This window comes from Eptatretus burgeri, chromosome 7 (genome assembly GCF_056783735.1).
Source record: "Eptatretus burgeri isolate ZD-2024b chromosome 7, Ebu_testis_v1, whole genome shotgun sequence".
Taxonomy (NCBI): Eukaryota; Metazoa; Chordata; class Myxini; order Myxiniformes; family Myxinidae; genus Eptatretus; species Eptatretus burgeri.
The window spans coordinates 61,896,566-61,917,520 of record NC_140967.1 but is presented as its reverse complement, the minus strand read 5'-3'; the positions used below and the strand labels follow the sequence as shown (position 1 = coordinate 61,917,520).

The following is a 20,955-nucleotide window of genomic DNA, read 5'->3' as shown; positions in this document are numbered from 1 at the left end:
TGGAAGCTGTAATGTTTTGTAGGTGGTCGTTCTCAACCACCAGCAACAATCGGGGATATACAATTGCTGCATTTGAGGTTGGAATACTCTTCTCTGCTAAAAAAATGCCCAACTCAACGAGCTCCTTCATATATAGTCCATTAACAGTTGTGTAGTTCAATACCAGCTTGTCATAATGACATAATGCTGTTTGTTTATCGTGAAACTTTGGCTCCTGACGAATACAGACGTGCCATGATTCGTGCTAGAATTTCATTGGACCTTTGATTTTTCATGTTGTTCATTGCTGGAAGTGTGTACCTGTGCTCTTGCCAGCTGCTTTACATTACCTCTGAGATCACACGTTGCATCACATGATCAACCTCATATGCACTCACCTCTGAGGTCAACCTAAGGCCTTAGTTATTTTATAACTTGGTTTACACAGTTCTTCAGCTGAAATGTATGTGAAAACATAAGTATGAATATAATTTCAATTTTTACAAATGAAATATTTTTATGATTTGTTTTCGGATGTTCCATGGAAAAGACAAGGTTTGGTGGGGGGAAATAAATATAAATCCTGAACCAAGAGGATCTAAGAAAACATTGATGATGGAAGACCATTCAAATGTAGGATGCCCATGTTCACTGTATCATCTGATGTGAAAAACAATAAAGTAGGATTAAAACTTGTTTTTACAATATACTCTGGCATGTTTTTCTTATAGAAACCTGTTGGATCATCAAAAAAATGGAAACTATGCTGAGAAAATTACTGTCCAAGTCGTAGATGTGTGCGTGCACACCTGTGCATAGTATTGGATATGATTAATAAAAGGTGTCTACTCGGAGTCAACACGCTCAAAACGGTCAATCAGAGCCATAACCAGCTCTTACTTTTCAGTGGGCATCTGATCGTACCGTCTCCCCATCCCCATGAGCACATCAAAGGCTGATTTCTGGTCCGTTGAAGGCAGAATATCAGCATCTCGCAGGGAAACTTTGACGTACTTGGCACCGAAATCATTCAATACGAACAGTGGTGTTCAACTTTCGACGGAAACAAAATCGGCACGATCGAGAGTAGCCTGCGAATCATCTCTGCTGCTGCACTTAATTGATGCAATCATTCGGCCAGAATATTCGTCGTCAAGATGTTGCGTGATTAAATTACCAATACAGTCACTCAAATTTATACCGCTGACATACTTCTTAACAATCACTTTCGCCCCAGAAACCACAGTCAATCTGAACCATGCTGACCACTACTCAGACGCCATGACCGAAGACAACTGCGCAGTTTGGTTAAAGGGGACTCGGCATTTTGGTGCGCGCGTGCGAAATTATATTTTGAAAATAAATGCCGACGTTTACATTTCGGGTTTTGAAACTTTTGCAGCTTCGGCGGAAAATTTATAAATATAAAAGGCTAAAAATGTGTTTTATATTTATATTTCATTTCGGCAAATATACCATCGGCGGATCTGTAAACCAAGTTATAAAATAAATAAGGCCTAATCAGCATTTTTAAAAGATACAAGTTCCGTTACAGGTTTTAACAGCGAGTAATGAAATGCTCTACACAGTATTTCAAAATGAGTTTCACGAAGATCTGCCAATGACAGCCATCCAGCGGAAAATATGATTTCTTATTTAATGGCTGGGACCACCATGTCCATGCAGCTCTTTTGTGACTCATCACGTCAATAAATCACCTTTGTGTTATAACCTTGTGGTTTCTCTGTCTCTCTGCACTCGTAATTAATTTGACTAATGGTATCCACATTAAGAAGCTTCCATTTAGTGATTCTGTTCAATTAATTGAAACTGAACAATGAGTGGAAAATTATCTCTGTAAGTAAAGTACTGCAGTTAAAGCATATACTTAGCTCAACTTCTCGAGCTCACCACATTCACTGTTCTGTTGCTGCTGTTGTTTTTTGCTCATGGTCATGGTTATACTAAGCTCTTCCAATCACAAGCTTCATGGAGTTTTTGTAAATGTTTCATACTTGACTTAATTGATGTGTATCGCTGCAGTTTTACTGCTTTGCACCTTGGTTTGCTCGGTGATGTTGGCTGTGTTTGGCAGATTGTTTTGATATCGACCCAGGATGAGCTACACTCTTTTCTTGATTCGAGGCAGCTCACTGTGGACCTCGGTGGTTCCTTGCGGTACAACCATGCCACGTGGCTTCGCCGCCGGCTGGTGAGCAGTGTTACACGATGCACAGGGCCACATGTGATATTGTGTCCCTCAGACACCGGGTGCTGTGCAGTTTGTGTTTGCAATTGTTAAAGCTTTCTACCACATATTGGGACACATTGTAAAACTTAAATGTTGTAAATAATAATATAGTTTGTTTGATTGTCCTCCTTCTGCACCCAACAATAATGATGATAATAATAATAAGTAGAGCATTCCGAGAACACCTTACCCCATTCAGTCTTGAGAAAAAAGGACATGGGAAGGGTCTTTCAACTGTTGCTTTGCATTTTGCACGAAACAAACAGTGCAAGGCGTCCGACCGTATTTGTCTGAATGCTGAATCTCACACTTCCTCTGCCCTCAGGGCATGACACTGCATAAATAGTTTTTCCAAGTACTACTGAACATAAAGATTATGAAAGTTGCCAATAAATCCATTTGTGTTGTATTGTCGAAGTATATAATTAAATTGAAAGTGAGATTCTAAAAGGATGTGGAATATATATATATATATATATATATATATATATATATATATATATATATATATATATATATGTATATATATATATATATATATATATATATATGTATATATATATATATATATATATATATATGTATATATATATATATATATATATATATTTTTTTTTTTTTTACAGTTTACCACCGTCGATTCACCATCTTATTTGATACGTTAAATTAGCTATTTGTGCCTGTTGTTTGTGTCCTTTTTGACGTCCCTAAAAACGAAGTTTCCTGTTTGGAATGATTTTCAATTTTTGTTTGACTGCCAGACGGGCAGACAGAGTAAAAGAAATACCTTACTCTTTTGTGCGCATACGTGACCTTGGGATGAGATTCCGTACAATTTGCCAAAATCAGAGCCAAAGTACTGCTAAACTGCAGATTCGTGTTCTGATTCATGCTCTATGGTGTTCAAAATATATAATTAAATTGAAATTAAGTAGTTCTTCAACCACAGACTAACATCTGTTGCGAGACAGACAGACAGATACACAGACTATGTGAACCAATTGCTTAACCCTGCTTTTTCTCTTCGTGCACACAGGGTTATAATAATAATAATAATAATAATAATAATAATAATAATCATGAACATTCTACTTAATTGGAAAGTACATGGTAACGGTGTGTCTGACCATGAAGGTGTTTGAGGAAGCGCAAGATGGCGTGCGCAAGATGCGGGCAAAGCTCAAGGAGTTCATGGAGGACATGAATCGTGTGACTTCTGTTCCATCCACCAACCTTCAGACACTACAGGCTCAACTTCTCTCTCTCAGAGTCTCTTGGGATGAAAAGAAGGTAAAAATGCGAAACATTATGGCAACAAAACATTAGCCATTTATTGGGCACTTGTTTTTTTTTTTTGGGGGGGGGGGGGTAGTTAATTTTAACAATTATTAAATAAACTGTAAGTTAACACAATGAGGTACACTTATTTAAAACGTGGAAAGGTAACTTATTTGACAAATTCCCAGAGGTTGACATTTATATCTGTGGAACGGTGTGGGTTATTTCCAGGTCAATGCGATTACGTTAAGGTTAAACAAAGTAAATGAGATTTGATTGACGACAAAAATTGGGAGAGAAAACTACAGGGTTTTTTTAATAAAAGGGAGCAAAGGTGTTCAGTCCAATATATTGATTGTGGCACTGCTTTCGTCTGAGGTTAAAAGGAATTGAAATACAGACAATAGTTTATTCGACATATTGAAATTGGTTAAATCCTTACTACTTTTACCTGCACCGCCTAAGGTGGACGGAAGTTATGTTTTCACATCTGTTTATCTGTCTGTGAGCAAAATATCTCAAAAAGTTATGGACAGATTCAGCCAAAACATTGTGGACAGGTTGGGTGTGTGACAAGGACGAATTGATTAGATTTTGATGAAAATCCAGATCCAATAATTTTTTTAAGCGATTCTTCACCATTGAGAGATGGAGCAAAAAATGATATATAGCACGATATCTCAAAAAGTTGGATGAGTTATGAGAAAATGAGGTGTATGCGTTTGGTAGGTGATAAAAGATAAGAACAAGCCGATAATATTTTGGTTAAGGTCAGGTTGCAGATCCAGCCCATCAGTGGAGACAAAACATAAACTGTTCAGCCTGGCGGAGGTGTGTATGCGTTCTACCTAGTGACGTTCTAGTTTTCGTTGTGTGCATTGCAGAAAGAGATGCTGGTTGAGGAGCAGCGGTGTGAGACCTTCCTCACTGACATTCCAGAGAACATACCAAGTCCAAGCATGATTGAAGACATGCGTCACATCAGCAGGTCAGATGCCGAGCAACAAGTCTGACAAAGATTTGCTTCGCTTTCAATTCTTCACCTCCAAGTTTTTTTTTAAAACTTTTTTTTCCTATTATTTACTATTTCTTAATTTTCATTTGCCACTTGTGGCATTAAATCATAATGTGAAGAACATTTCCCTGTCACCAAACACTCAGGAATGCTCATGAGGGAAAATCCATTGTAGCAAGGGAAAAAGGGTACAGGTTGTCATTGGCAGACATTAGAAAATCCGTTTTGTGCTTTCTCTCCTCCAAGGCTTCTGGGCAAGCTGGTAGACCAGCGAACAGCGGCAGAGAAGAACTACAAGGCGTCTCGGATGATGCTGGAACAAGAAGAGCAGTTTCTGAGACAGCGACTCGACCAGGCACAGGTTAATGCCACATGTGCTCCAATGTGAGAGCAGAAACCCGACCGGTCTCATCACAGACTGCTCATGTTGGCTCATTGCTGAAGTTAGATGTTATTTAAACCTCTCCCATCAACTCATCATTTTCCAATCACAGTTGTCACATTGGATAATGCAATTTCAATATATAGGAAAACATCCGGACCCCCGACATTCGGGGTTCTGCGTATTCGCGGTCGCTAATTTGCGACATGCTCCTACATTCACGGGAAATTGCCCTGCATATTCGCAGTTTTAGCAGCTTCCCCCCTGCATGAGCCATGAACATAACACAGTTCTAAAACGCATCTTCCCTGAGCCACGCACAAAGCAGCTGGATGTACATACATCACATTACTGTACGTACACAAAAAAAACATCTTCCGCGAACATGACCTGCTTCCCATACGTGTATTGTAGCTTCGTGGGATAAACTTCGTTTTGCAGGACGTCTCACCACATGCACATTAAACATACAGTACTGTATTGTAGCTTAATGGGATAAACATAGTTTTGCGGGACGGCTCACCGGTGTAACACATCATTCCCCGCGACGCCATCCCCCGTGAGTTACTTACAGAATGAAAACACTAACAGCATCTATTCATGTATCCAGTAATTACCAGGTCACCACATATGGACAATGTACAATTGAGACATTCAGCGCATCTTAGTGTAAATCACCATATTGCTACAAACGGCACCCTCTGAGCCGTTACATTTTAAAAACTCGAAGCACCTGCTTCCTACGGGAGCCGTCAAGGGGGTCATGTTGTTATAGTTATGCCTATTTTACTCCAAGGGGTCCCAGGATTACACACCCAAAAAATGGTTGCGATCGGTTCAGCCGTTTTGGGGGGTACCTGGGAACAGACAGCCGGCAGACGGTGAATTATAGGTAGATGCTCAGCATCTCTGGTACTTTGTTCAAGTCTTTACTTGGACTCTTTCTGTTCCAAAATAGAGCGTATTGTAGGAACTAACTCCTCATTCTGCGACAGTTGTATTTAGTTTTGTTCACCAAAGTGATCATTTTCAGGTTTTGTTTTATAAAGTTGGGGGCAAAGAAAATCACGATGCAAACCTGAATGAAAAGTAACAGCTTTGGAAATGATCACTTCCTATCCATTCGTAGCTGCATTCCTTCAAGCATGACTTAAATGCATGTTAAAACTTTCTTAATAGCTTGGGTGAACATGATGTTAAAGGGCTAAAATCATTAATAGGCGTTTAATAGTATTGTATAATGTATTTTTTTCCGAGTCTTAACGGACCACAGTTAATCCTGGGGGAGAGGGAGGTGGGGGGTTCACCACAAAGATGACTAATCGGTTGATGCAAATAACACACATGGTTATGTGGCCTCTGCCTTCTCTTGAAATTCAACAGCCCCTTTCTACACTGGCATTCCCATCGAGACGACAGAGCAAGAAGGCAGGCTCACAACTGGCCGAAACCAATTCAATAACAGTAGTGTAACTAGTAATAACAATTATTTACAACACTTACAAATGAGGTACAAAGCTATTGGAACCTCAAGCCAGGATGGACAAAAAACATGGACTTTGCTTCATTCCCTCTCTGTTGTCATGGATCTTACAACAAGGGGATGGAAAGTGAAAGGAAGGAAGAGCAAAAGAAGAAAGCAAATTCACACTGATTAATTGATAGAAGAAAACCACCCCGTGCTTGGCAGGAAAATTGCGTACTATTGTGTCCAGGCTGGGGAAACTCGCACATCACATGGTTGATAATGCCTGGTGTTGGCTTAATGGTTAGGGTGGTTAGGGTGGTTAGGGTGGTTGGCTTGGGATTCTTGGGTCCTGAGTTCAAATCCCACTCAGCTGTTGAATTAATACCACATGGGGTTAACTTGGCCTGTCGTCCTTCCGAGGTCGGCAAAATGAGTGCCAGCTTGCTGGTGTACTGTGTCGGAGTGGCAACCCGTCCAGGATTGTGCCCTATAGCCAAGAAGACTGCTTACGTAACACCAACGCTCTGCACAGAGTATGGTCCCAGAGGATGGGATGGACATGGTTGATCAGCAGAGCTCTTGGGTCACCACAACATAGGGCCTGTGGATCAGGCAAAAACTGCAACCCAGCGCCACTGGACTTTACGAAGGCTTTCAACCACCCTTCTCCAACTGCTTGCCAACAACGCCCAGCTCTGTCCGACCTCAACTCCAACTTCCCTCTCGCAAGATTAAATGGGATGTGGGGGAGAGGGGGAATTGTGGCATCTGAACACACATTTGCTGTAGATTTACCCACACATGCACAGTTACAAAAGTACATACGTAGTCATTATAGTATTTACATGAGCACCAATGCACAAGGGGGGTTACCACTCCTTCCCACACACGTTTCAAAACAAACACACACACGCATATACACGTATCCACACACACATATACACATGCATTGAGGCTCATTGAGGAGCAGAATGAGTAGAAATACAAATTGGGGGGCTAAGGGATACCAGTGGGACTACTACAATTGGATGCACCACAGCACAAGAAAAGGGAATTGTAAGAGAAGGGTGAGAACAGCTGTGTGTCGGCTGGTCAGCGGTGGAAATGGAAAAGACCATGAGTGGGCGGTGGGCAACCATCTTGAAATCCTGTAGGATAGGCCTCATGACAGCTAAATCAGGAAGATGACCACAGGCTAGAAAATAGGTGTATTAAATAATGGAGGTACATTACAGGAGCTTGCACTTCCTGGTGTCGGTTGGGGTTCCAAGTCCAAGAACATTGCTGATGCTTGTAGAGGGTAATGAGGAAATAGTTTCTAACAGAAGATATGTGACCTGGAGGGTCAGGGTCTGGGTGGAGAGGTAAGAGGGCAGGGAGCATGCATGATCAGCATTGAGCTGATTTGCAAAAAACTGTAAAGCCAGCAACTGCCTGATGGTGACCAAGATTTGATCAAGGTGGGGAGTACTCTTCACTGACATGCAAATGTGTGCTTGTGGTTATTCCTCATGACCAGGTGGTGGCAGAGATGCAGATGTTGCAAGAGAAGGTTGTGCAACTCCCGGATTTGGTGGATGGTGCCGTTCCTGCACAAGGTCTGTTGCAACAACTACAGCGATTGCTCGAATATGCAAAGGTATTGCTATTAGGCAGTCACAACTCCTCTGGCACAATCTTCTTTTGCTTGCATATTGCTGCAGGTGTTTTGTAGCATGTCGAGCTCAAGTTCTTATAGTGAACTACAATTGCTGCGTTTAACTACGTCATATAAAAATTACCAGTAACTTTTGTGAAAAAAAAATCTGATGTATAGTATTGCTGTTTGTTTGATATACTCTCATCTCAAAGGGAGAAAACGTAGAACTAGTGAAAAGCCTCTGCCCAACTCCATACTCAAGGCTGAGGTCACACAAGATGAGATTTTGGGTTATGGAGGATTTAGGTTTTTGCGAGCTTTCGTTAGTGTTGCCAGTAATGATCTGAAGTTTTGGATAATTATTACCGATACTGGTATGCATGTCATATTGTTGATAGAAATGAAAAGGCCTGTTTTGTTTTCTTTTGTTTTATTGTTAAATCAGAACAGTAGAAGAGGTTTGTGCTTAAGAGGTTTGTAAACGTGCATTTGATACATCGAGCTCTGAGCTGTCGATGAACATGGCTCGAATGTGGAAACGATTCTCTAAGATATATAATTTATTGTTTGGAAAACAGTCCAGGAAATCGTCAACAATGTACATCGCATGATTTTATTATCCCAATTGTGTGTAGTTTTGAAAGCGTTTCATGTAATCCTGAGCAGTTGTGCTGCGATGGGTTTGTAATTGTGATTATTAACTTGGCCGACGTCTATGCATTATGCTGCTGTACTGTTTGTGCAGCCATGGTTAGCAAGTGCCGAGATGATGTGGGCTGAGACCGAACGACTGGCCAATGGTCACCACAGAACCGTTGACCTCAATAACCTGGCAGAAGAGTTGCGCCAGGTCCATGGACAACTTTCTGAAGTGCTGTCGACTAAGCAGACCAAGTTGGACACCACACTGGCAATGTGGACAAAGCTCGAAAAAGTAGGAATGCTACACTGGCTTTGACATCAGGTTCTTCATGGTTTTTCTTGGTCTCCAAGTTATGTGCTGCATTATGAGGTTTGCATGCTGTGTTTTTAATGTAATGTACACGATAAGCCAATGCACATGTTGCTGTTGTGACAGGTGTTGCAGTGGTATGAAGATGGCATGTACCTGCTGGCCTCACAGCCAGCTCCAAAGTTTCAACGACGAAGTGCGGTGGATGCCGCACTCACAGCGGTGGAGGCACACCTAGACGAGGGAGCGCAGCTACCACATTTTGACGCTTGTTTCTATGAGCAATACCAAATGATATTGACTGCTGAAAATGAGGTACAAACCGATGAAGATAGGGAGGGTAAGGGTTTGGGAAATGATTGTGCAAATATTTTTGTATCAAGATACAGTGACAAGTGAATAGCTAAAATAGTTATTCTAATATAAAGAATCGCTTGATCTCGCGGGCTATTTCTGAATCGGATGGTGTTGTACGAACAGCAGAGTGTGCAGCAGGTTTTTGAGAAGCTGAATAAGTTGCAATTGATGCTTGAAGAGAGGAGGTTGGACCTGAGCCGAATCGCTGCTCCGATTGCGAGGCCCGTGCAGACTGTGGCTCCACAGACTTCAATGCCCACACCACCATTGAGCCCGAGCTTCACAGGTAACAAAATCCGATGATCGGAACACTCAGGAACATCGGCGGGTGGTTCATCCTTTTTTTGTAACCGAGCTGATACGGTCGCAATCTGTTCACCAAGGGTCTGTTTTATGTCTTACTATCTTGTTTTGTCCCGTCGTAGCCTCTGCTTCTATCACTGAAATGAGCACTCCAAAGAAGAAACGAGACAAGAATGGCCGACAAGCTCCCACGGTACTAAATTTTTCTTAAACTGCGTGCTGTGATAATATTCAAAAACAAACAAATGTTTAAGCAAGTTAATTTACGTCTCATGTTCGAGGATTGAAAATAAGCATGTCAGTTAAATGCACATTGATCAGTCATAAGTAGATGCAGGAATAAAATATAACTCGAACTGCGAGGGGTTTTGGTCGGCTTCCAAGCAGTCCGAATATGCCACACACATGGAGCCCCATTCGTACGTTTTCTGGGAAAATGGAACACAAATCCATCGTCGACAGGAAAATAACTACGTGGAGTATTGTTGCTTTATGTGGCCCATTTAGCATCAGCAGGTCGAACTATATATTATTTTGTCAAATTTGGATGTTTTGTGATTATGTAACATTTTCGACCAATAGTGAGCTTCCAGAGTTTTTGGAGCAGAAGCTTGAAACTCACACTTGAATACCGCCAAGGGGTGCTTAAGCTGTCTGCCAAATTTTATGGTCATTCGGTTTAGTAGTTCTGGAGAAGATTGTTTTATGTGTGGGACAAAATCTAAGGTCACCTTCTGCAGGCCAAAACTTTTAAAAAACAAAATCCATTTGGATCAAGTTCCAAGGGTGTGCTATGAGAATGCACACATTGGGATAGCCAGCTGTGACAGTTTTTATTCCAAAGTCATCACATAAGATAAAGTCATAAGAGAATGGAACTATAATGATGATGATGATAATCCTAACAAGAACAATGGGCTTCTCACCTGTTGGCTTGCAAGCAAAAGTTTGATTCATTTTTCTGATAGATTTTTTTTCTTCTTTTATGTAATTATTTTGCATGACCTTGTTGTCACTTCCTTCTTGGACAGTTTCTGATGGAGAGCATTATTACTTAGGAAATCTAAAGATTTCATAAGTATATTGATGCCTTCCGTTTCTGTTTGTTTATTTTTGTGTTTGTTACTTACCAAATCTAAAGATTTCATAAGTATATTGATGCCTTCCGTTTCTGTTTGTTTGTTTTTGTGTTTGTTACTTACCAAATCTAAAGATTTCGTAAGTATATTGATGCCTTCCGTTTCTGTTTGTTTGTTTGTTTGTTTGTAGGCACGATAACTCGAGAACGGAAGAAGCTACCAATGTCAAATTGCGCCACATGATTCAGGAGGGTGATGGCTAGTGCTGACTAGATTTTGGTCAAAATCGGTAAAAGGTCAAGGTCACAGTGAGGTCAAATATTCGATTTTTGATGGTTTGGTACAGATAACTCGAGAACGGAAGAAGCTACCAATGTCAATTTAGACCACGTGATTCAGGAGGGTGATGGCTAGCACTGACTAGATTTTGGTCAAAATCGGTCAAAGGTCAAGGTCACAGTGAGGTCAAACATCCAAAAAAATGATAACTCGAGAACGGAAGAAGCTACCAATGTCAATTTAGACCACGTGATTCAGGAGGGTGGTGGCTAGCGCTGATTAGATTTTGGTCAAAATCGGTCAAAGGTCAAGGTCACAGTGAGGTCAAACATCCAAAACATTCGATTTTTGATGGTTTGGTACAGAATCATCGTAGAAATTTCTGGTTTGCGTCGCTACCTTCTCCAGAGACAGCTTTTATTAGACTAGGTCAGAGGTCAAGTTGACGATTTCGTAAGTACCAGTCTCTGACTGCTTGTTTGTGTGTTTGTTACTTATGAAATCAAAAGATTTCGTAAGTATATTGATCACTTCCGTTTCTGTGTGTTTGTTTGTGTGTTTGTTTGTTTGTAGGCACGATAACTCGAGAACGGAAGAACCTACCAATGTCAAATTGCACCACGTGATTCAGGAGGGTGATGGCTAGCGCTGATTAGATTTTGGTCAAAATCGGTCAAAGGTCAAGGTCACAGTGGGGTCAAACATAATTCCGTAAATTAATGTGGAGAAATGGAGATTTTTGCTTCGGTCGACGTTACGAGTTCGTTTTAACTCGGATCGCAATTCTGTTTTCACTTTTGGTGATGGTTAAGTATGCTTAACACTCGGTTGTCGAAATTCTGGTAAAAATTGGATGTTTTTATGAAATTTATGTCGGGTGTCGTGTCTGAGGCTTAACTGAAGATTATGCTAATGAGGGGGATTGTAACACACGGCATTACGCGCTCGTTTTAAAGTCAATTTCAATCCTGTTTTCAGTTTTGGTAATGGCTAGGTATGCTTAATACTCGGTTGTCGAAATTCTGGTAAAAATGGGATGTTTTATGAGATTTATGTCGGGTGTCGTATCTGAGGCTTAACTGAAGATTATGCTAATGAGGGGGATTGTAACACACGGCATTACGCACTCGTTTTAAAATCAATTTCAATCCTGTCTTCAATTTTGGTAACGGCTAAGTATGCTTAACACGCGGTTGTCGAAATTCTGGTAAAAATCGGATGTTTTATGAGAGGTCTGTTACAGAATCATCGTAGAAACTTCTGGTTTGCGTCACTACCTTCTCTAGCGACAGCTTTTATTAGACAAGGTCAGAGGTCAAGTTGACGATTTCGTAAGAACCAGTCTGACTGCTTGTTTATTTATTTTTTTTTTTCCAAACTCTTCTCATTGAGAGCTTATCGGTGCTTCCTTGTCAAATTATCTGGAAACAAAATCCAACAATTTATCTCATGGAAGTGTATGATGTCAAACCAGCAATTGGGTTTCATTATCTTTATTTCTGATAAGATCAATGGCACGTGCAAAGAATCTTAAGAAACTTCCCAATCATATTTGAGACATTGCAATCTGAATGAACTACGAAGTACAATTAGCCTTTACTTGTTGCTTTGGATTTATGGGACTAAACATAGTACATGTACTCAATAAAATATTGTATCTATGGCCGGTGATTTATGGAAATGCCCTGCGAACTCTCATTTTTCCTGACCCTGCACTACACGCGCAGATCGAAGTCATGCATACAAAAGGCGAGGGGGGAGCACAGCTGACCTCCGTGTGCAGCCGAGAAGGAGAACAAGAAGATTCGAAGCTGAAGCGAAGGTCTCTTCCAAGCTCTTATTCAGAATCAAACAAGCCATTGTATGATTCATTGATCTCACGATGTTTTGGAATTTTGTAGTGGGCTTATTTTGTTCATGATATTAGAGGTTTTGCTTCCTGCTAATATGAGCCACGTGAGAGTGGTGTGATTATTAAATGGCAATCTCCTGAAATGTGGATATCTGCGGTTTGCCTTTCAGGCGCATTGTCGCAGAATTGGTGGACACGGAGCGCTTGTACGTTCAGGAGCTGCATTCTGTGCTCCAGGTAAGGTGTGAGTTATCACATTGTCTTCCTGTTTTCAGCAAGATAATGTGACATGCATAGGAAAAAGTGGTAACCCCCTGTTAATAGCACCTCTATGTATGTATTACATGAAATGTGTGTGATTAAATGAAGCGAGATTAGACCGGCCAGGGTTTGTCCCACATATCCGGTATTCCCTTCACCCTCCCTCCTTTATCACAGCAAGTCTTCTTTTTATTAGTTTTACTCCCATTCCCCATGCGTTGAGCCACTCTGGGTGCTAGACTGTCACCCTGAGGTTCCGGGATGTGGAGGTGCTCAAAGGCGCTGGGGGGCATGACTAGCCACACGACCTTTAAGAGACAAAGAACCAGAGGGGCGTTAATCAGTTGCAGGTTGGCACAGAGCATGGACCAGTTGAACACAGAGCACTTAACTCCAGTTGGAGTTAACAGAGTTGAGCATGGAATCTTGCAAATTGAGTTGGAATTTTGGCGAGGGAAGTTCCTGAGAGGTGAGTTCAGTCAGAGAATGACAGTTGTGGAATTGGCTCTCGTCGTACGATGAGCTCGCAGTGGGCTTGGGTGCACTGGGACGGGCATCAACCGAGTCACATGGAACCAGAAATGGCAGCATAGGTGCCGAACTAACTCACCAACGGCCATTATCTCCCTGCCAGAGTCTGTGTTTCTTTATTCCCTTATCCTTGTCCCAGCACACTTCATTTTTATTTTGCGATCCCACTTCTTTCCCCAAACAAATCTCTTTATGTATTCCGATCATGGGCATAGTTTATTTGTAATTTAATAAGTATGTATTTTGTGTCGATCCTACGTTGAGGGTCTCTTCGACAGTTGTGCCTTGTCTCCACTCTTCAGTGATTTACACGCCTTTATGCAAGTTCATTGTCATCATCTATGTTAATGTTTTGCGAGTAGCGTGGTGTTTCCATCCACCGCCAGGTAACAACAACAGAACTCATGCCCACTGTTCAATCCGGCCAAATCAGCATTAAGCAATTTTGGGGGCCATGCCCCAGTGTGTATGTGATTGCCAAAATGGTCTGAACATGTGACAGTATCTTGTATTTTGGAATTAAATGAGACATTGTATATATAAACTTGGTGCATGTTAGAGACATCTTGAGCACAAACACCACTGTGTGTGCTTCATTATTGATACGCTTTGCAATCCATCCTGGCCGTGTGTGGTGGCCCAACACCCTATTAAGGGACTTTACATTGGTGTTTCCATTTTTTTGTCCACTATCTGTACCTGTAAAATAATAAATGAAATGCAATGAAATTATATCATCCTCGATGCATTGTATATCATGGCAGGGCTACGTGGAAAAGATGGAGTTACAGGATGAGCTGGCAGCCTTGGTGCCCACAGCACTACGTGAGCAGAAGCACGGCCTGTTTGGAAACCTCGCTGACATCCACCACTTCCACAGCCAGTATGCAGTTACATTGCATTGAACCACACTCTCTTGCACTGCATTGTGCTCTGCTGCACTGAACCGTGGTCTCTTGCACTGCAAGAGAGAGAATGGAATGTGGAGCTCCCACGCCAGGGCATACGTATACGCGCTTCCATGCCGCACTGCCAGAGCGGGCACGTGCTTACCGCACTCATGTCGGGGCAGGCACACTCCCCCGCCTTGCACCAAACCGCACTCCCCGTGCCGCACCCTCGCCGGGATGGGCACGCTCCCCCACCTCGCACCGAACCGCACTCCCCCGCGCCGCACCCTTGCCAGGGTGGGCACGCTTCCCTGGCCACATCCGCACAAGGGCAGGTACGCACCCCCACGCCTAATCAAACCACACTCCCCCGTGCCGCACAGATCCTTACCTTACCACCCCCTCTCCCCCCATTCCAAGCCGAGCCGCACTCTGCCACGCTGTACTGAGCCACGTCACACAAGCCATGCTACCCCACACCGTGCTCCCCGATACCGCACTTCCCCGCATTGCGGTCTCCCACACTGCTCTGAACCTGTACAAGAGAGCACCAACCTGACTGAACAGCACTGAACCATGCTCTCCACACCAAAACCTCTCCATGCCGGAAGCCACGCCCTTTCCCAGCATGGGGGGACACCCTTCCCTGGCATGGGGGGGCATAGGCTCCCCTGGCACCATCCTGCACTGTTTAACCACTCAATGCTGTTCTTTAAACATTGTGGTTTGTAGTATGAGATTGCCATTAGGCAAGAATTTTGTGTTTACTGCTGCGATACGTTTTTTTTTTCTTTTCATACTCTGTGAGTGGAAGGAGTTTTACTCGACCATATTGGCATCTGGTGTTGGCAGCTCAATAGTGCATGCAGCATTGGTCCATTTTATTTTTCCCTCAAACCAGCCGGCCAGACCACGATTTTTGTGTCCAAACTGAAATATAGACAAAACCTCGCTTTGGGCAGCCAAGAAATATAACAAACATGCAACATGTGGGGTGAAATGCAACAATGCTTTACCCATTCGATTTCTGCTAAAATATCAGTAAATACTGGTTATTAGCATCTTATTGTACATAATTTAATTTTGTCATTTTATGAAGCAGAATTTCTTGCTGATCCTGACTTTGATAAAATAGGCACTGCTTTCCATTAATCTGCATCTTTTCATAACTAGTCGAGCTTGGCTTTGTTTCAATGATTAAATTATTATTTTGAAATACAACTCTAAATTTATCAATTGCCACAACTGGTCTGATTGGTAAAACTGTGATGTGAATGTGTACGGATTTGGCACTGGTTACCTGCATTGTTCCAGAGCTAGCATGTATGTAATCAACAAGAGAAAAAAAAATGTTGTTCCGCACCTCCAGACAGCACTTTGCAACTTTCAAAGCGATGGAAGCTCAGATGGCCAACCAGGTCAAGTGGAAATCCACACTCTTAATTTGTCAAATGGTTTAATTTTGAACTCTGTTGCACTATGGATGCAAACAAGCAACGCAACTTTCATTTTACACATATAATTTATTTTGGGTTCACAAGAACAAAAAGTAAATGACAGAATAGTATATCATCAATAATAATTACTTGGCAGGCACAATGGATTTGGGCAAAAGAGCCTGGAGTAAGTGGGAGTGCAGTCTCATAAATTTACAGGTGAAAGAATCCGCCAACAGCAGACAAGCGCTGCAGTGGAATTGCGTGATTGAGCTGTCAGAGCAGCAGCCACAAGTTAAACGATGCAATTGCAACAGAGTCATGAAAGGAGACTGAACAGTCTGTCTCTCTCTCTCTCTCTCTCTCTCTCTCTCTCTCTCTCTCTCTCTCTCTCTCTCTCTCTCTCTCTCTCTCTCTCTCTCTCTGTCTCTGTCTCTGTCTCTGTCTCTGTCTCTGTCTCTGTCTCTGTCTCTGTCTCTGTCTCTGTCTCTGTCTCTGTCTCTGTCTGTCTCTCTCTCTCTCTCTCTCTCTCTCTCTCTCTCTCTCTCTCTCTCTCTCTCTCTCTCTCTCTCTCTGTCTCTGTCTCTGTCTCTGTCTCTGTCTCTGTCTCTGTCTCTGTCTCTGTCTCTGTCTCTGTCTCTGTCTCTGTCTCTGTCTCTGTTTATCTGTCTTGCTCTGTCTCTCTTTCTCTCCCTCTCCTTTCCTCTCCCTCCCTCCTCAAACTTCCAACCATTGCTGGCCATTCCCTTCAATTACTCATCTGTGCTCCATCCAAGGTTTCTGTTCAAAGCAACATAGCAATTGGTGGGTTCGCTCAAGCAATCGCTAGTTTTGGACAGCCATTGGGAGTGTACATGCAAATGCATGTTCAAATATCCTGCTCACTTTCTATCTAGCAGGGTAATGCAGGACAATGGGACAAATTGGGGAATTAATTACGAACAGGCAACAAAATGATACCATCTGCAGGGCGTCTAACACTTGCTCTGTGTAGCCCAATAATTTAATATTTGTATTCTTCATGGAATCATATTGAAAGTAATACATCATCATTTCACTAATTATAAATACATAAACCACAATTTTCATTAAAATGCCCATAAAATCTGTTGGCCATTTTGCATTTTTGTTTTTTAGTCCCTTGCTCTTCATTTTGCATTTACCTGCAAATAATTTATACTTCAAGTGTATGTGAAATTCATAACATGGAAGACAAGTTTGTAACAATTTAGTTCACCCGGTATCAGTCCCGTGCACTTGTTCGCCAAGTATAATCTTTGAGTCTAAATTTGGCTGAACAATCGGGCGAGGGGATGGCATTGTCAGATGAAAAAAAAATTGGGGGGTTCTTTACTCCCCTAGACTTCTTCGCCTGCCTCTCGAGCTCCCACCCCTCCCTGAGCCCTCCCAACCTTTTCACTTATTCTTTTTTCTGTACAAAATGATTCCTATCAGAAGAATACATAACCATCAAACAGATTTGCAAGGATACAGTGCAAACAGTTGTGGATTATAATCATACAGTTTAGAGGTAACATTGAGTAAAACTAAGATGGTGATTGATGGCCCAGTCTTGTGCTAACAGCAGGGTTATTCCCTTCCTGGCAGGGTGTTCTTACATGAGCTGGAAGCGTGTTTGCCGGCAGAAGAAGGAGTTGGCCAGTGCTACCTAAATCGGGTATGTGGTACAAAGCACCCCCACATTAGGAGGGAGTGAAATCCAGTACGTCTGTAACCTGTACCGTGCTGCGAAACTACAACAGCTCCTGGATGTCTGAACATGCATGCATTTGTTCACCTTGGCTTAGAGTCTTAGACTGTGAATGGATGAGTTGGTTGTGGGAATGTAGGTTTGCTACCACAGGGACAATCACTAGTTCAAAAAGGGAAAGAAAAACAGCACAGTGTTTGACGTGGCAAAATGAATAAAAACTGGAGGAAGGAAGGAGAAAGGAGCAGAAAAGAGTAAATGGTTAAACTGTTTACAAAAACAGCAATTGCAGAAACACAACAAGCAATTCCTCCGACATTCTTTGGGCTTTTCTTCTTTTAAACAACGATAAGGCTCTCATGCCTGGTGTTGGCTTTAAGGGTGGTGTGCTTTGGATCCTCGGGTCCTGAGTTGAAATCCCGCTCAGCTGTTGAATTAATACCAGGTGGGGTTAACTCGGCCTGCCATCCTCCTGAGGTCGGCAAAATGAGTGCCAGCATGCTGGTATACTGTGTCGGAGTGGCGACCCGTCCAGGATTGTTCCCAATAGCCAAGGAGACTGTTTAAACAGCACCGATGCTCTGCACAGAGTATGGTCCCAATCTCCTCCCAAGGCTCTCAGAGAACCTTACACATTCAGTTTGTTACAGACAGAAGGACTTTAGGAGAGAGAATAATATTACTTTGAATGCAAGTACATTAGTAGACAATGGATAAATCAACACAGCGTGTGGGATTTTAACTTTGAATGCTTTTATCATGAGCTACTCTATATACTCAGACAGAAAACCCTAGCTGACCATCCTGAAGGGTATTGATAAAGAAACTTGCTGTTATTGCTTTTTATACACCCGATATATTTCTCTTTAATATTTACAGGCTTTTGTCTGTCTGTCTGTCTGTCTGTCTGTCTGTCTGTCTCCGTTTATCTGTGTGTGTTGATTGATATGTCAAACCAAGCTATGAAGGTCGAATGTTCTGCTCAAACATGCCATTATGTGCAATATTACTTGAAATAAACTTGAGACTCTCAAGCTCTTTGTTAATAATCTTGACAATGTAGCCGATCACACACCAAATTTGGAAGGAAAAGCTCCATATCATTGATGCATGTCTACACATGCCCACCCTATCCCTGTTGTTACTGTCCTCTGGTTGGCTGGCTCGCATGCATGGACCATGGAAACAGCGTGAAGATTTCAAGATCTATGAACACTACTGCCAGAACAAGCCTCGATCAGATGCACTGTGGAAACAGTACGGAGACTGCGCCTTTTTCCAGGTAAAGTCATTGACAGAATGCTAGCCTCATACTGAAGTCTCATTTAAACGTATCACAAATGACTTTCGCATGCTCGAGATTGCTTGATAAGCTTCTACCAATCCAATCACTTTATGTGTCCCAGGAGTGTAAGCGTCGGCTGGGTCATCGCTTGGGCCTTGACTCCTACCTTTTGAAACCCGTGCAGCGAATCACCCGCTATCAGCTCCTGCTGAAGGTATTAACTGCTCACTGCTTTTTATTGCTTAAATATTTGTCCTTCATACCTCTTGTAAAGTGCAAGTAAACCCACAATTTGTTTGCAGCTCATCGACCTATTGCGTTAGTAATAATATTTTAATTTTTGACCTCTTCCTCCGTCATAATAGATTGCTTGAACCCCAGATAGATCGTTCATGAAGCGTCTTACTAAATGGAGAAGCGTCTGTTCGTCGTCCATCGTGTGTGTATCCATCACGCTTCATTCTAAAGGGTTGCTGCTGCTGTGGAATAATAAAAATGCGACTGTTGGAAAGCTAATAATAAATAATCGATTTACTTGGAACGAAAATGTGTCTGCTTAATCATAGGCATGCCTGGTTTATAAGTCCGTCTTTTGGGATTAAAGAAGAAACAGGAATGGGAGCGTAAAGCAATGGTTCCGATGGAAAACTTTATTATTCTATGACAGCAGAAAGCATTTAGAAGGAAATGGAAGGAACAAACAAAAATTATATATTGTAATATTTCTCAAAGATATATGTATGTATGTATATATATATATATATATATATATATATATATATATATATATATATATATATATATATATATATATATATATATATATATGAATATGAGCTTGGTGTTGGCGTAATGGTTAGGGTAGCGGCTTGGGATCCAAAAGGTCCTGAGTTCAAGCCCCGTTGGCCACTTGAATTAATACACACCAGGAGGTTGACTCAGCCTGTCATCCTTCCGAGGTCGGCAAAGTGAGTACCAGTGTACTGGGCACGGTGTATGCCCCGGTTAAAATAGGTGTACCATATCCCTGTGTCGTAAGAGGCGACCAGGGTTGCGCCAGGAAGGGCATCCGGCATAAAACCTGTGCCAAATCACTATGCGGATCATACGGATGATCCGCTGTGGCGACCCCTAACGGGAGCAGCCAAAAGAAGAAGAAGAAGAAGAAGATATATATATATATATATATATATATATATATATATATATATATATATATATATATATATATATATATATATATATATATATATATATGACCGGGCGTAGTGGCGTGCGCCTGTAATCCGGCGACTCGGAAGCTTGGGTTGGAGGATCGCTTGAGGATGGGAGCTCTGCACTGGGCCGTGCAATGAGAGGGTGTAGGGCAGCCCGGAATCATGGCGAAACCCAATCCTTATCCCTGTGTCATAAGAGGCGACTCGGGTTGCGTCGGGAAGGCCATCCGGCATAAAACCTATGCCAAATCAGTATGCGGATCATTACGGATGATCCGCTGTGGCAACCCCTAACGGGAGCAGCCGAAAGACGAACAACATATATATATATATATATATATATATATATATATATATATATATATATATATATATATATATATATATATATATATATATATATATATATATATATATATATATATATATATATATATATATACTGTAATATATATATATATATATACTGTAATATATATATATATATACTGTAATATATATATATATATATATATATATATATATATATATATATATATATATATATATATATCTTCTTCTTCTTCTTTCGGCTGCTCCCGTTAGAGGTCGCCACAGCGGATCATCCGTTATTATCTGCAGAATGATTTGGCACATGTTTTACGCCGGATGCCCTTCCTGACGCAACCCTGGTCGCCTCTTACGACACAGGGATCTGGTACACCTATTTTAACCGGGGTATACACCGGCCCAGTACACTGGTACTCATTTCGCCGACCTTGGAAGGATGACAGGCTGAGTCAACCCCCTG

General features: G+C 41.8%; 1 protein-coding gene across 1 annotated transcript in view; it reads left to right on the top strand.

The window, feature by feature from the left end:
• LOC147023387 (guanine nucleotide exchange factor DBS-like) overlaps window positions 1-20,955 on the top strand; it is a 48,800-nt gene that overhangs the window by 9,929 nt on the left and 17,916 nt on the right. Inside the window, exons 6-20 of the mRNA XM_085888728.1 lie at window positions 2,075-2,191; window positions 3,365-3,520; window positions 4,393-4,496; window positions 4,770-4,884; window positions 7,893-8,012; window positions 8,758-8,946; window positions 9,091-9,279; window positions 9,445-9,607; window positions 9,747-9,817; window positions 12,710-12,804; window positions 13,005-13,071; window positions 14,391-14,509; window positions 17,561-17,630; window positions 18,853-18,945; window positions 19,070-19,162. Of these exons, the coding sequence (XP_085744854.1) occupies window positions 2,075-2,191; window positions 3,365-3,520; window positions 4,393-4,496; window positions 4,770-4,884; window positions 7,893-8,012; window positions 8,758-8,946; window positions 9,091-9,279; window positions 9,445-9,607; window positions 9,747-9,817; window positions 12,710-12,804; window positions 13,005-13,071; window positions 14,391-14,509; window positions 17,561-17,630; window positions 18,853-18,945; window positions 19,070-19,162 (1,761 nt within the window). The remainder of the gene's footprint in view (window positions 1-2,074; window positions 2,192-3,364; window positions 3,521-4,392; window positions 4,497-4,769; window positions 4,885-7,892; window positions 8,013-8,757; window positions 8,947-9,090; window positions 9,280-9,444; window positions 9,608-9,746; window positions 9,818-12,709; window positions 12,805-13,004; window positions 13,072-14,390; window positions 14,510-17,560; window positions 17,631-18,852; window positions 18,946-19,069; window positions 19,163-20,955) is intronic.